This window comes from Micromys minutus, assembly GCF_963924665.1.
Source record: "Micromys minutus genome assembly, chromosome: 24".
Taxonomy (NCBI): Eukaryota; Metazoa; Chordata; class Mammalia; order Rodentia; family Muridae; genus Micromys; species Micromys minutus.
In genome coordinates this window covers 42,601,703-42,617,192 of record NC_137959.1, presented here as the reverse complement: position 1 = coordinate 42,617,192, position 15,490 = coordinate 42,601,703, and the positions used below count along the sequence as shown (strand labels likewise).

Here is a 15,490-nt window from a genome sequence, read left to right as displayed (position 1 = left end):
GGCTGTGAGGAAGCCCAGACCACACTAAAACCCCATGGAAGAGGATGCTTCATTTGGGCCCACTGAGGTGCTCCCCTTTAGCCAGAGCCAACTGCCAAGTCTGCAGGGTAAGAGCCCTTCAGACACTCTGCAGACAAGTCCCCTCTCACCTTTTGGTTGACTGCAGTGGGCAGGCATAGGAGGCAGAGGCCAGCCCACGGTAGCATGCTGGTGCCATCCTGGCCCCATCTGGCATCCTGTCCCCAGCATCCTGGGAGTGGGTTTATGGTTTGTACAGCTCAGCTTCCTCCTGGGAGGGGGGTGATACCCGCCTCCCCTAGCCTCCTAATGTTGCTGCGTCCGGAGAAGCCCACAAGGGAACTTGCCCAGCGTAGAGGTGGGGGGAAGGGAATAACACCTTGTCTCTGAGCCTCAGAAAATCTGAGATAAAGGAAATAAAGGTGAGGTGAGGGGGTGATTCTCTCGTGCTCCCAGAGTGGCAGGAAGTGGTGAGAGCCCTCACTGGGAGCCCCTGCCACGCAGCTGTAGGTCTGGGGGCACCCTATCCCCTCCCTGCCTCCCAGGCCTCTGCTGAGAGAGCTCCATTAAGACCCATGCTGTCTCCCCATTACCCTCTTTCATGTCCCTGCTGCCCCCCCTTCTCTTGTCAGATAATCACAGAAACCAGCAAACGGTTGAGGTTGACACGGTTTCCAAGACAACAGAAGTTAGGCCTGTGAGAGCTCTGGGAGCTAATCCTAAATGAATTACAAGCCAGAGTGACAAGGGGGTGGGCAGCGTTGGGGGCCAGTTCAAAGGAGGCCTGGTCAGAGATGAGGTGCTGTCTGCCTGGGGCGCCATTGCTGCTGGGTGAGACTGGAGCCCTCAGGGGGCAGAAGGCAAAAGCATTTAGAAGAATCGGGTACTGCAACCTTCTCCCTGGAGAGGATGCAGCCAGAAAAACTTTCTATCCCAGAAGGCTTGAGGTCTGCTGGTGTGGGACACAGGCCAGTGTGGGAGTCTCCGGGGTGAATTATTTTCGTATCTAGGACTTGTCACAGGTGACCATTTTGAGAGCCCAGGCTCCTTGGCATCCTGCGGGAGCCCATAAGTAATGTCATCAACCTTCAGGCATCAACCTGGGAAGGGCCTCTGCTCTGACACCAGCCTGAAGCCACAGCTGAGGACTAATACTCCACGAATAGTGCGGATCTCAGTTCCAGAGCATTCCGTCCTTGGTTCCTGCTTGTGCGCGTACCAATGCTTGTGACAAGACAACCGTACGTGGTTGCACAGCTGGTCTCGTGAACACATGAGAAACACGCGAGAAAACAGAGAAGTTAAGTAACCTGCCCAGAGTCACACAACCAAGAAGGCAGGAGGTGCTCAGCCCTGACTCCCACAATGCTCTGTGCTTAGGCAGCAGACTTCAAACAAGCTGCAGACCCCTCACACATCCTCTAACCCCTACCAACACACCGCCACCCTCCAGTTTCCAGGGGTGCAGAAACAAGGTCTCTAGACAAGACAGCCATGAGTGGACCTCACAGCCCCACCGACAGTAGCCACAACTGGCATGGCTCTGATCCACAGAGCAGCCACCCAGAGCCACTGGTCACCCAGCAGCCAGAGGATCTACAGAAGTGATGGCCTTAGGCGACCTGTGCTGCTCTTCAGCTGTCCCAGTCCACATTATCCCTCCTTCCCCTCAGCCGTGCCATCCCTGGTGCCTCAGGGCCTTCTCTCTTTTGGGAGAAGGGGTACTCTAGCCACCGAGTACCCAATCCTGGCTCTCTATACCCCAGTCCGTCTCTGAAACTACAGGTGCCTCTGCACAAGGCAATCCTTTGGGGCTTCCCCACTGTACCTCCATGCACCTGGGCTTGGCACAGCTCTAAAATGTTGGGTCAGCTGGGCAATGATGGCCCACGCCTTTAATCTCAGCACTCAGGAAGCAGAGGCAGGCAGATTTCTGAGTTCAAGGCCAGTCTGGTTTACAAAGCGAGTTCTAGGACAGCCAGGGCCACAGAGGAACCCTGTCTCAAGAAGCCAAAAACAAATAAATATAGGTAAATCAAGGTAAAAACTAAACAACAAAAAAGCAAACTAAAATTTTGGGTTAGGCTGGCAAGCTGGCTCAGGGGGCCAAGGTGCTTCCTGCCAAGCCTGACGCCCTGAGTTCACTCCCAGGACCTACATGGTGGAAAGAGAGAACCGACCCTCATGAGTTGTCTTCTGACCCCCACATGTATGTAGTAGCATGTGCACGCCCCCAAACACAGAAAAAAACAAAACAAAAAACTCCAGGTCCCTTCAGGTCACAGAACCTAGCTCCCCTGACATCAGAGGTTACATTTAAGACACTCTCAAGAGTAGTCCCAACACCCCTCTGGCCTCAAAGCCTGTTATCACTCCCACAGATGTCAAAACCCCATGAGTCCACCCTAGCACATGCCCTGCCTCCTTCTGGAGAGCCCAGCCTGGGCTATAAGGACAAGATCCAGTCTCCCAGCTGCTCCTAGGCCAAAGGATCAGATGCATGCTGCATGTCTGGCCGCTACAACAAACTCCACTTCCTCCCCCCAACCTCTCCCCAATGGGACCCTTGACTTCTACAAGAGCTCTGCCTGTTCTTTGATGGCTCACAGGCTCTGGAGCCTTGCTACAAAAATACCACCAAGGAGGAGGGCTGGGGTCTCCTCCTGGACACAACCTCTTCTCCCCAACTCAGACTGAACCTTCACCTTTTCCACAAAACAGGACAGCCCCAGACAGGGAGCTCAGAATAAGCCTGTCACCCTGATAGTCAATCCATGTTCCACCTCACAGACGGTGGAACTAGGCCAGGCACACATGCTCCGGGTGGAAAGCAACACTGTATCACTCACAGTGGCCCAGCTGAGGCTGACCTGGGCCAGGAGCCCATGTACCCAGCCTGCTCTGCGTGTCAGGAAGGAGAGCCAGGCAACACTGGTCCCCATAGACAAGGAGGGCCCGGCAGTCTGACCTCCTCCGAGACCAAGGGTCTGGTGACTTCCTGACCGTGTGCAGGCCATTAAGTCAGTAGCCAAAGGCTGGCTGGGCAGTGGGCCAGGCCCGGTCAGAGGGCACTTCCGGCCTTGCTGCGGGTGGGGACGGGAGGAAAGCAGAACAGACAAGGTCCAACAAGGCAAGGGAGCCCAGGGGCTGGCGGGGCTGGGGGCAGGATCTGGGCCTGGCCGCACGCCAAACACCCCCATTTCCAGCTGAGTTCCACCCAACTCGGGAGGCAACAATGAGGCCCCGTGGTGCTGTACCGGGCCTGGCACTGCTTTGGGGAGGGGGGTGGAGCCGGAAAAATGAATCTCCCCAAAGACATATTAAAAAAAATTTTCACCCGTTCCTTCACTTTTACCCCAAGCCTTTGGGGATCTAAATATGCCACACTTTGTAATTTTACGAGCAAACCAAGCTGTACATCACGGTTTTATGTTCCTAAATTAACAAAAGAACCTTAAATCTATATGGGGCTCTTAAAAAGGAAGAAAGAGCATGATATCTAAATTATTCCCTCTCTCAACTCCTGTCTTCCCTCCTACGGCACGGCCTCTGGTGAGTCCACCTCAGTGCATGGACCACCAACAAGAGAAAAGTCCCCATGTACTAAGCCCTTCTTCTGGGGTCACCGTAAAAAGCTAGGTTCCACCATCCATTTCCCTGAAGAGAGGTCAGCCACTTCAGGGTCTGGAGTATAGTGTTTGCCTAGCATGTTCGAGGCCCTGTGAACCAACTCTAGACACACACACACACACACACACACACACACACACACACACACACGTGTGGGGCTACTAGGGATTCAGCAAAATGTATTTAAAGGCAGGCCAGGAGCAGCTGACTGTAATCACAGCACTCAGGGGTGTGACTTGGTAGGAGCACTTGCCTGGCATGTTCAAGGCTCTGGGTTCAAGCCCCACTGTGGCCAAAAAAGAACATGCTGCTCGGTCCTTCCTAAAGAGTAGACTGTGTCAGCACCAACCTCCTGCAGAGACAGTTCCCAGGAAACTGGAAGGTACAGGCCTGAGAGACTTCCTGGCAAGTGTCCTCAGCAGCAAGATGCCGAGGTGGACATATAAATAGAAGTCCCTGAACCCTGTGTCAAAGACAGACAGGGAACACAGGACGTGGAGTAAATGCTACAGAAGCAGAGACCCTCTGGCCCCTGGCTGGCTCTAGGTGGAACTAGTCTGTCTGGCCAGGCCCTCCCACTGGCCACCTTCCTCTAGGGAGGAAGTACAGCCTCCATCCTCCTCCTCCAAGCAGAACCAAGTGTCCTCCAGACCATTTGCTCCCACGGCAGGAAGAGGCAAGAAGATAAGGAGTCGGAGCAAGGGGCAGATTGATTCCCACCCATGACACTGCAGAGGCACAGAAGCCAGAGGGAATCCTAATGACCATCTATCTCACAGAGCAGGAGTGAGGGCCTGACCTCATCTAGAGGGGTCAAGTCACGGCTGAAACAAAAAGGCCCCTGGCATTCCCAGTCTTGACAGATCCAAATGTGGTGGTCCCTCCCCAGTTCTCAGGGGTGTCTGAGATTAATTAGTGCTCGCCCTGAAAGTGCTAGCTGAGAGCTCAATGCAGTCTCCACTGTGTCTGAGCTCTAAGTAAGAAGGTCTCTTGTCACTGCAAACATGTCAGTGCAAACCTTCTTCCCAGACTCAGCCTGACCCAAGAGCAGGTCTCCAGTGTTTCCTTAGGCCCCCATAGTTCCCAGGTGTGGGTGTAGCTGGCAGGAGAAGCTGCCCTGGTTGGCTGTCCTGTATACACACACCCCCAATCTGTGCTGGGCACAGTCCCCATCTAGCCTTGTACACAGGCTGGAGCACCCTGGAGAGCAATCCTTGGGAACCTTCATCCTTCCAGTACCCCAACTCTATGCACAGAGTAAACTAGCACAAGGTAAGCTGCTCAGAAAGGCATCGGGTCAGCCTGGTCATCTATCACTGAATGACTCACTATGACCTCAGGGGGCAGCTTTGGGTACAGAAGATGTCCCAACAGAGATAAGCCTATGTACCACCATTAGCCATGCTCCTCTCCGTCCCTTCAGAGCAGGTCTCAGAGCATCCTTCCTGGCTATGGACAGGGAATCCAGGGGGAGGTGGGGTCACCAAGAGTTCAGCCTGGGGCCAGGGCAGGGTCAGCCAACAGTCAGGAACAAGATAAGGGGCCCCAGGAGGGCGCCACCACCAATACCAGCCGCCATCCCTCCCTGACTGGTCAACAAATATTTATTAAGCAGAGACTCTGGAGCCAGACTGCCCGGGGTCAGGGGTCAGGGCCCAGCTGAGCCTTTTGGTGCTCCTTTTGCTGCTCCAGTGACCTCGGATTCCCCTGTGCCTCAGTTTCCTCTGCAGTCAAGTGGGACAGGCACAGCCTGACCTCCCAGTGTCGTCCGGCGAATTAGCAAGTCTGGCATGGAACAAGCTGTATGTGAAGTGGCCACAGCCTCTTCCTTCTTCTTATTTTATTATCCTTTTTATTTTTACGACCGTCGTTATTGGTCTGGCAGTAGGCCAAGCAAAAAGGAGACACTCAGTCTCGGCCTGCACGGATCACAAAGTCCTGTGGAGTTCAGGGACAGGGGTATCCAGTAAGCTGTGCACACAGAGGAAGGCTAGATAGGGGACCCCAGAGAGAGAATACCATCTGTCACTGGCAGGAAGATAGAGGACACAGGCCCCAGATCCTGTGCCTACAGCCTGCACCCTCCTCCCTTTGCACGGGAAGCTGACTGACCCTCACTTTTCATTATAAAGTCAGCCAGACTAGCCCAAAGCACCAAGTTCAAGTCCATGCTTCACCACTAAGTTCTGTGAATGTCTGCAAAAGATTTCATCCTTGGAACAATGCTTGATTAAAACCTTAACAGGTGAGAGTTGCCCCCGAGTGGACCTTAACTCTATACCGAGTAAAAGTAACACCTGGGGGTGTGGGGGTGGAGGAAAGCCCACAAGGAGTTCGAGGCCAGCCTGGGTTACACAGCAAGTTCCAGGCCACAAAGACAGACAGTGGGGTAAGATATCTTGGGCCTGGCCAGTTAGCCTGAGCCCCCATCATTGTTTAAGGTCAGAGATCCTTTAGGGACCCCATGAGAGCACAGGTGCACCAGGAGGCCAAGGGAGTCTTAATACTATGAGGCTGGGAATCTTAGGAAGACAACACTATGGATCCAAGTCACAGAGGGGAAAACTGAGGACTTCCGGGAACTTTCCTTACCTGCCAAGATTGAGGCTGGGAAGAAGTAAGAGTTGGACTTCAGACCCGTTGTCCAGTGTGGCAAGAGAAGACAAGAATCTAGAGCCAACGTGACTGTGGCCACCCTCCCTGTCCCCCACAGTAGCTGATGGACCTTAGCCACTTTGTTGGGACCAGATCTTGAGGATAGAATCCAGGGCTCAGAGGCTTGGGATAAAACCTAGAATTCAGGGTCCAGGTCCCTGTAAGGGCCAAGACTCTCTCAACTAAAGCTACTGACCACAGCCGACCAGACAACCACTGTTCTCAAGCCTGGAAATCCCCTCTTCAAGTGGCTGACAGGAGATCTCAGCCCTGATACTTTCAGAATTGCAATGGCTGAGCCTCTTGGACAGGTTGGTCAGCAGGGTGAGCTATCAGTACCCACCCCAAGGGGTGTATGAGAGAATACCCCTAAACTACCTACAGCTAAAGGTGTATCTGAGCTCCAATCCTACTCTAAGCTCACAGGGTGGAAAACCCTGCAGGAAACTTCAAAAAACAAATTTTAGTAAGAGAAAACCCTTCATCTTGTGGCTAATTTATCTGAGCTCTCCTCCCTGGGGAGGAAAGCCAACCACCTTCCCCCTCTCCCCCAGGATCAGGACAAGCAGGATTCACCTTGCTGACACCCGCCTGCCTAGGGCCTAATCCAAGCCAAGACTGATTCCTTTAATTGCTTTGAACTTCCCAGTCTGAGACTTCCTCCTTCTCATTCTGAGGCTCCCTGTGTAAATAAAGAATCGGTCACCTGACAAGCTAATATACCAGGAGGCCCTTGGACGGCAGGTGGAGTGGGGTGCAGATTTCAAACACCTGTGCTCGTGAGCCGCCCAGTAGATTCCCCTCATGCCACTCCTAGCTCCAAGGCCCCAGTGAGGCACTAGAAATACAAAAAGAAAGTACTGTCTTTACTCTTCTCTCCTCATCAAGGCTAACGGGATGCACAGGCAGAATCAATCTGCAGCACAGCTGTGAAGGGGCTGCCACCTGCACCTTCCCATGGGGAGATGGCTGAGCAGAGGACACCTGCCCTCCTGCAGAGATAACCCTGTTGGAAGCTGGGGATTCCTGGCTCTAATTTTAGTTAGACCTCTGGAAGGAAGTACCCGAAGTGAACAGTGAACGGAGGAAGGGGAGAGCCCAGCTAGAGGTTTGACAATTGCTATTTCAGGCCCTGGAAGAGAGGGAGACACGTGAGTGGCTGAGAGATAATCGGCCAATAAAAACAGCCTGGGGCCAAGCCCTGTGGTACACACCTTTTATCCTCCGCTTTGGTGGAGGTGAGGTTGAGGCAGGGGAAATCTATGAGTTTCAGGCCAGCTGGAGCTCAATCGTGAGACCCTGTCTCAACATAAACAACTGCAAGGGGTTGGACTCCCCAGGAACAGAACAGGCTTGCCACAGGGTAGGGCTGGACATAGAAGCATCCACAAAGGAATGGATGCCCAGAGCCAAAGACAAGCATCCTGCAGTAGAAACTGCCTCCGCTACCCCTTCTTCCTTGTGACCCTGCATCTCTGCTATATTAACTCAGTTACAACGTGTGCCCTAGGTCAGGACGACTAGGGCAGCTCCCTGGAGCTGAGTCCTGCCCGGGCTGGTTCTTGGCCCACATCTCCTTCTGTGGACTCCAGGGCGGTAGGGACCTGGCAAGAGCCACAGGATCCACACAGCACACAAGGAAAGAAAAAGGCAGTGTTAACCCACACCCAGCCACGTGCACGTTTTCTAGCAAAACTATTCCCAAATCATCTGCAGAAAACAACAGACCATGTCATGCACGAAGGCCACCCCTGCTCCTTCAACACCCCAACATTTCTGCACCCCACAGACGCCTGAACTTTAATAGAAACTGTGTGCCAGGGTTCAGAGAATGAAGAAAATAAAAACCCAGCACATTCTTAGAAGAAGCGGCCACACGCAGCCCAGCCCTCCGGACCTGCGGTCACGTGCAGTCGGACCCGGGGGTACCCGAGGGGGAAGCCACTAGGAGGGACGGGTTCCCACGCCCGCCTGCTCGTTCCAAGCTCTCTATCTTCCCTCGCGCCCGCGCGCAAGCATCTTAAGGGTGGAGGGGCTCCCGAGCTCTCCCGCAGTGGCCCCCGAAACTGAAAGTTGCAGGGCAGAGGCTGTCAGCGCGCACCGAGGCGCAGGAAACAGGAAGCCGCGCGCACTGCGGCCGCAGCCCCTCCCGGCCTCTCACAACAAAACCTTCCAGGGAATCAGGAGGGGGGGCGGCGGAGCCGGGGCCCCCGGGTCGCCGCCCGCGGGAAAGTAACTTCACACTCGCGCGATCGCGCCCGCGGCGCAGCGCCGTCGGCTCCGCGCAGACAAAAGGAGCGAGACGCGCACCGGGCCGGGCGCCCCACGCGGCAGCGCGCACTGAGCGGGCAGCGGAGCAGCGCGCCCCTGTGCGCCCCTACGCGCCCTGGTCTTGGGACCCGAGGACCTGGCGCACGACTCGCTTACCTGGTAAGTAATAGAGAGGCGGCTTCAGTCCGAACATGGCTCAGGTTAGAATTCCATAGTGGCCAGAAAGGGACGAAGACGGAAATGAGGAAAAAAAAAAAATCAAGCCCAGCAATGAAACAAAACCAGCGTCCAAGCCACGGCGCTCAAAAATGTCCAAAACAATAAAATAAAGGCAGACGAGCGTTCCCCGGAGCGCCGTGGGTAGAAACCAGTTTGTGTTGTTTCCTTTTCCTTCTCCAAGATGATCAAAGGCTGTCTTTCCGTCCAGCGCCCGGGCAGGTTCGGCCACCTCGGCCGGAGCAGATCCACAGTGAGGTAATTGATCAAGGAAGGGCCGGAGCCTCCACAGCGGCCCGGCGTCTTCGCCGCGTGTGTATTTTCTGCCTTTTGGACTTGAGATGCAAATTAAAAAAAAAAAAAAAAAAGGAGGGGGAGCTGGCGGAGGGAAGAGGGCGGGAGAGCCGAAGAGGAGAGAGAAAAATAAAGGGGGGCGGTGAGGGTGATGAAATTGGGGGGTTAAGGTCTTTAGGGATTACTCATTGGAAAGAAAAAAAAGACAGGAGAGAGAGAGAGAGAGAGAGAGGAAAGGGGAGAGAAAAAAGCACCCCCTAAGACGTGCGAACAGCAATCTCGCCTCCATTCAGCCATTTGAATGTCAAGGGCGAGGGTCAAGAGACCTGTTTCCAACAGGGTTTCACGTTCAGAACCAGAAGGGAAAAGGAAGGGGGGCGGCGGGAGGGGGCATCTGGTTGCCAAGGAGAAATCGGCTTTGTTTTCGTTTCCCCTTAGCTACTGGGTGAGGAGGGGCGGGGTGCGGAGAGGAGGAGGGGGGCGCTCGGCAGGGGTGCTGGGGGGGGTGGAGAAAATTAATACCCAAACAGCTAAGAAGTACCGAGGGGGCAGACTTCGCCTCGTCAATGGGAGAGGCTGCGGCGACAAACAAGTCTTGGGCTAGGGACGCTAGTGAGGGCAGTCTCCCCTCCCCCTTCACCACCAGCACCCCCCCTTTTTGGTTATCTCCCCGCCCGGCGTCCCACCACTGACTCAGACGGAGGGGGTGGGGAGAAGGGAGAGGAGGAGGAGGAACTCGCGGGGGCGCAGCCGGTAGGAGCAGGAGAGCGGGAGGCGAGAGCGCGCGGCGGTGGAGAGCCCCTCGATCAATTTTCATGCAAGAATCATTATCGGTAAATTGGAAAGCTGGCTGCCTGACAGCAGATTTGTCTCCCCTAATGAAAGCGAAAGGGAAGGGGCGCAGCGGCGGGCGGCTCCTTCCGTCTGCGCCGCGTCCTCCCGGAGCTCCCGGCTGCGCGCAGCGGTGACAAGAGTCCCACTAGCGACCTGCCCGTGCGCGGCCACAGAGCCTTACGGACCAGACTCGCTGCCCAGGGCTCCAGGCGGATGCTCCTACTTCCGACTGCTCGGTGCTCCCCTCTGCCCGGGAGCCGGCCGTTTGCAAACAGTGGGCGGCTGCGGGCGCCGCCGGGCCCCCCTCTCGCTGCCCAACTCCGCGCTCTGGCCGCCAGCCCTCCCTCGCTCCTCCCCACCCACGTCTGACAGCTGCGGGAGTCCGGAGCGCGACCTCCCCCCGGCGACCGTGCCCCGGGGAGGCCGGGGCCGCCCTTTGTGCAGCCCGCTGCGGGCTGCGGAGACCGCGCCCGGGAGAGCTAGGGCGGGCGGTTGGTCTCTCTCTTTCCTTTCCTCCCCCCACGCCCTACCCCTTAAAAATCCCTGTTGCAAGTGTAATCAAATGCTTGATACCATCTCCCACACTCTCCTGCACCCGGGCATTATCAGATCCGGGAAGGCATGCTTCCAGGCAAACAGACCTAATAAATGCTATTACTGGGACTCTGCAAGCCCCGGCTGCACCATAGTAACGAGAGCCCGGCTAATTTGGTTTAAGCAAACGACCGACTGCACAGAGCGTTAGTGTGGTGCCTGTATCTCCCCTCCCCAGCCGCCGCGCGTTCACACCAGCTCAAGAAGGCCCCAAGTGATAATTCCCCAAATCGAAGGGGAAAAAACCCTGCCGCCAAACCACATCCTGTGCGCTCATTGTCCAGCCCAGCGATTTTAAAGAGACAGCATCCTTTTACCCACACACCAGCCCCTACTACTAAACGCACGCGGCAAAGCAAGTATCAAGATGCGACCATTTGTTTTTCTAGCCCTTTTACGGAAGCTCTCCCCACTCCCGTGGCGTGACTACCTGGGGATGTGACTCAGTGACACTAATGGTCACCTTTTGACCCCCAGATCATCAGGTCCTTTTCCGTAGGTACGCCACAGCCGACCCTGGCTAGGGTTGCTGCTACAGCTCTCTAACCTTCTCACCCATCGGGGTCCACAACCAGTAGCCCTGAGATCCGAATAAATTCAGTGAATTCAGGTAACTTTCAGAACACAGGCCCCCCGGGGGAGAGCTCTGGAAGACAGTTTGAGGGAGGTGGGGGCCCAGTCTTCTGATCCTTGCTTCGCGCACCCGCACCCCCTCCCCGCTCCGCCCCAGCGGCAAACGTGCAAGGCCCGGGGGAGGGCATCTGGGTCCGGTTCCAAGTTGCAAGAAGGCGCCGCTGCTGGCCTCTAGCCGCTCTGCTACGTGTGACCCGGGAGGTCGCGCCAGGCCCTACGCTGCCGCCCTTTGTTTCCGGGGCTGCCTGCGAGGCGAGGACACACAGGCCAGACTGGAGGGTCTAGGGTCACAGCATCCATCACTTGCCCCGAACTCTTCCCGGTGGGCTTAGATGAAAGAGGGACCAGGCTCTGCTCACATACATACTCCCCGCCCTGCGCCCCGACCCCTGGAAAGCTCTGGTTGTACTTAAGGGAAAAGAATAAAAACTATTTTTAAAAGACCCTAAACTATCAGTTTGTGTTGTCACTCTTTTATTGGTTTTTAATTCCCCGGGATTACGGGAACAACAGTAGTAATTAATACGAAACCTTCCTCCACTGTATATGCTAATGGCAGGAGCCATAAAAATTAATTTGCAAACATGTCATTACACAATAGCTACACAGGCAATAAACCTGTAATTATGGGCCAATCACAGGCAGGGTACAGAGGGAGGATGCTCCCCCAATAGGCTGGGCACCCCTCCTTCCTTCCCCTGCTCAAGTAGGGGGAGTCATCCTGAAAAGTCATCCTTGAAGCCACCTGTGGAGAAAGCTGTCCAGACTGGATTCCAAACTACCTTGCTTCTGTGCCAGCTACTCTAGGACTATTGGGGACCCATACTGAGGCAGTGAAGGCCTGGGTCTGGCTTTCGAAGAGGCCACCAATCGGAAGAACAGGCAGAGAGGACCCCATTATGGTGGGCCAGCCCTACTTCTCATTCTTTTATCCTTGTGCCTTCCGAAGAAGAACCTCTCTCCTAATAAGAATCCCAGTGCCTGCATCCAATTATCGAAGGCTGTTCAGGCCAAGCCCTAATTGCTCGGAGCCACACCCTGGGGAAAGAGACCAGCAGTATGATGTTACTGATACCTCAGTTCCTTTGCCCCTGCGTCTGGAGGTTCAGAGTAGGTTAGTGATATATCCCAGTGCTAGGGACCTCCGAAGGGTGGAACACTATCCATTCTACTGAGGGAGAGTGGTTACCCCACAATCTCCCCCCCAAAAACCTGGTGCCCAAACATCTGAGAACACAAAGCAAACCCCCCCCCCCCCCAGGCAGCCAGCTCAGTGTTGGCTCTTTCTGAATGGTTGAGTTGTTTGCCTAATGTGGCTGAACAGGGTAGCTGGCTGCGCTTTCTCTTTCCCACTGGCCCCTGTGGCTTTGCTGTGGTGGGTGGAACCTATCACTACAGCCATTCATATCCCGGTGGGGAGCCTGCCCTTCACCAGGCATGTCTGTGGCCCCCTTCACATCAGGATGTGTGCCCAGTGCTCCCACCACAGAGCATGTGGACACACCAGTAGTGGCTGTGGATGTCTGTATTAGGCTGTTGCCTTCTTATGTTTTACCCCAGAGAAAGGTGGTCATTACCTCTTTCCTCCCACAGAGCATGATGAGCCAACCCCCCCCCCCCATGTGTGGAAGGGTTGATGAAGAAGCAGCAGCAATTAGGAGGCTGGACCACCCAGAAACTATCCTCCCTCTGGGCCTTTTGGGAGGCTGGGACACCACAGGGCATCTTTCCTCTTACCTCCAGAGAGACAGACCACAATGAAAGCCACCCAAAGTTAAAGGGGAGATGGACTAACAAAACCCATTCGTCCATAGGGAAGAAGGAAAGGGGTTCAGGATGCCCTGCAGAGATGCATGAAACCAGGAGGTCTCTTCTCTGAAGATGCTGCCAGCTATACTGACTGCCCTTCAACACAGAGGGGCCCCCACACTCCCTCCAGGAGGGCCACCCTTGCCAGGGCTCAGACATAGCCCAGCCAGTGCCAGCCAGCAGAACATAGTAAAAATAGCCTCAAACACATGCTAAGGCAGGCAGTTCTCTGCCAGCTGTACCCGTTGCCTATCATGTGCGGTCCCCTAGGCTAGGCAGCCAGCTTGCCTTCCAAGGAGGTGTGCACAAGGAAGCCTCATACCATAGACTCCAGAAAAGAGTGGGGCCTACGGTGCCAAGGCTGCATGGCTCCTGGGACATGCTGGATCCTCCAGATGCCTGCCTGTGCCCTCTGGCAGGGCAGTGGGGCAACAGATACTTCCTAGGTGCCCAGTGTGGGCCAGGATCTGCTGTGAACATTTTTCATAGATGAGCCAGGGGATCCTTTGGAGCATCTCTGTCAGTCACCCTTCATACTTTCTCCGAGTGAGGCACAGGGAAGCTGAGCCTTCTCCAACAACTCAGAGCCAGCGGATGCTAGAACCTAGGGTTTGATTCGCCCCGAGTACCCTCTCTCAAATTGGGGTGGATCATCTGTGTCTGCCAGCATGCATGTGTGGTTCCCGTAGGCCAGGCAAGCAACTTGTCTCCTTGAGGAGATGCACTCAAGGAAGCCTCATGCCAGAAATGAGTGGGGCCTGCGGTGTCAGGAGAGGAAGGGGTATGGATGCTTCCAGCACCTAACCAGCCCAGGGCCACCACAAACATCTGGAATTACTCCCAAGACTTAAACAATGGTGACACCAGCAGCAGTGACAGGAGGCTCTGTCCTCCTGGTTTTTCAGTGGCTTTGTAAGCATTTGGGGGATTTGCCTACCTACTCCCACCAAACCGTATGCTTGATGCTAAGGCCCAGTGCTGTGAGGTCAACTGTCCAAGGGCACAGAGAGAGTAGCCACACCCATTTCTCCCTCGGGCTCTGGTCCTTAGGTGACAAGCCCCAGAGATAAGTAAGCCCCAGATTGTAAGAGAAAGGGCAACATCTGTGTGCCTGGATTGGCTTCCTTCTTTGTGTGAGGTTTCTACTCCTTGTGTCTTGACCATCTTGGGGGTTTCAGGGATTCTAGGGTCCGAGCTCTGTGCTACCCTGTGCAGGAGATTGAACAGTGGCCTCCCAGAGATGGGACCTGGTTCTGAAGAGGCTAGGCAGGTATGATGAAGGATGGGATCCTTCCTGAGTACTGGGTGGCCCACGGAGGGACCAGGGAAGGTGGGGCACGTGTAATTCTATCACTTGGAAAGCCAAAGGCTGACGCCAAAGGGAACGGCAGCCTGGAAAGGAGAGGAGCTCAGCTGTGCTGCTTTCGTTCCAGGCAGAGGCAGGAAGGCCCTGCAACTGAGGCCAGCCTGGTCTGAACCATCGAAAGTTCTAGATCTTTCAGGGATTGATGTTGAGACTCAACCAAAGACACACACACAGACACACCACACACACATACTATACACAGACAGACACACACACATACAACCACACATACACACCACACAGACAGACAGACAGACACACACTACCCCACACCACACCACAAACACACAGTGAGTACCAAAAAGAGGAAAGAACAGAGTGAAATAGGAGAGAAGCCATGTGAGGCCAGGGATTTCAGAAAGAACGACTGAGCGCCAAGTTGTTGAGAGCAGCAGCTCCAGACTCTGGAGAGGCTGAAGCACCTCCTGCAGCATCCAGAGGTGACAGGGCCTGTGACACTTTGACCTGACTTCTAACCACTGGACTGTCAGAAAGTCTCTGGCTTCTCAGAGGTCACTGAGTTTGTGGTGATTCATTCTGAGGCTTCAGGGTCCTCATCTCTCTGGTCACCTTGGTAACAGTGGCCTGCTCCTGGCCAGGAAGCCCTAAGAGGAGCTCAGGTCAGCTGGCTTCTCAGATCCTGGGCAATCAATGTTAGGGGTTCCACAGCAGCCTGGCACCCAGAAACCAACAGCCCCATGGGACATGGGGCTAATTGGTGTCATGGTCACCCTCCTGGTTTTAAATGGTGACACTGGGTCTGCTGGGTTTTGGAAACAGGCTATCTGCCTTAGAGACAAATAGCCTTCTGGAAGCTTCTCCAGTGAGCACAGGCTTTGGTCCCTGAAGGCTCCACGGGACCCAGAGCAGCAGTGACAATAAGAAAGAGAATCCATGGTGGCCAGTCTGTCACCTGACCCACATCCTTTCTTCACAACTCACCTGAGTTTTGGAACCCAGTTTTATGCAAAGGAACGAGATGTAAAACCTCACTTGTCACACCAGGGCCTGGCCAGGAGAGATGCCCAAGTGAACCTATGCTTACTCATTCTGGGGGTTCATGGCCTCAGACCCAGTACTGAAGACAACACTCCCATTCAGCTCTTCCACAGCATCAGAGTAGAGGCCTTTGCCCTGCCCCTTCTTAGCTGTCCATCACACAGACACATG

The 15,490-nt window shown here is 54.9% G+C and overlaps 1 protein-coding gene across 3 annotated transcripts in view; it reads right to left on the bottom strand.

The window, feature by feature from the left end:
* Nucleotides 1-15,490, bottom strand: part of GSE1 (Gse1 coiled-coil protein) — a gene marked incomplete at its 5' end in the record, with an annotated part of 329,537 nt that overhangs the window by 77,925 nt on the left and 236,122 nt on the right. Inside the window, one exon of one of the 3 annotated variants that reach the window (XM_080936778.1) lies at nt 8,731-8,767. The exons of the other annotated variants lie outside the window; for them this stretch is intronic. Coding sequence (XP_080792904.1) covers nt 8,731-8,767 — 37 coding nt within the window. Of the gene's footprint in view, nt 1-8,730; nt 8,768-15,490 lie in introns of those variants that run through there. 3 annotated transcript variants of the gene reach the window in all.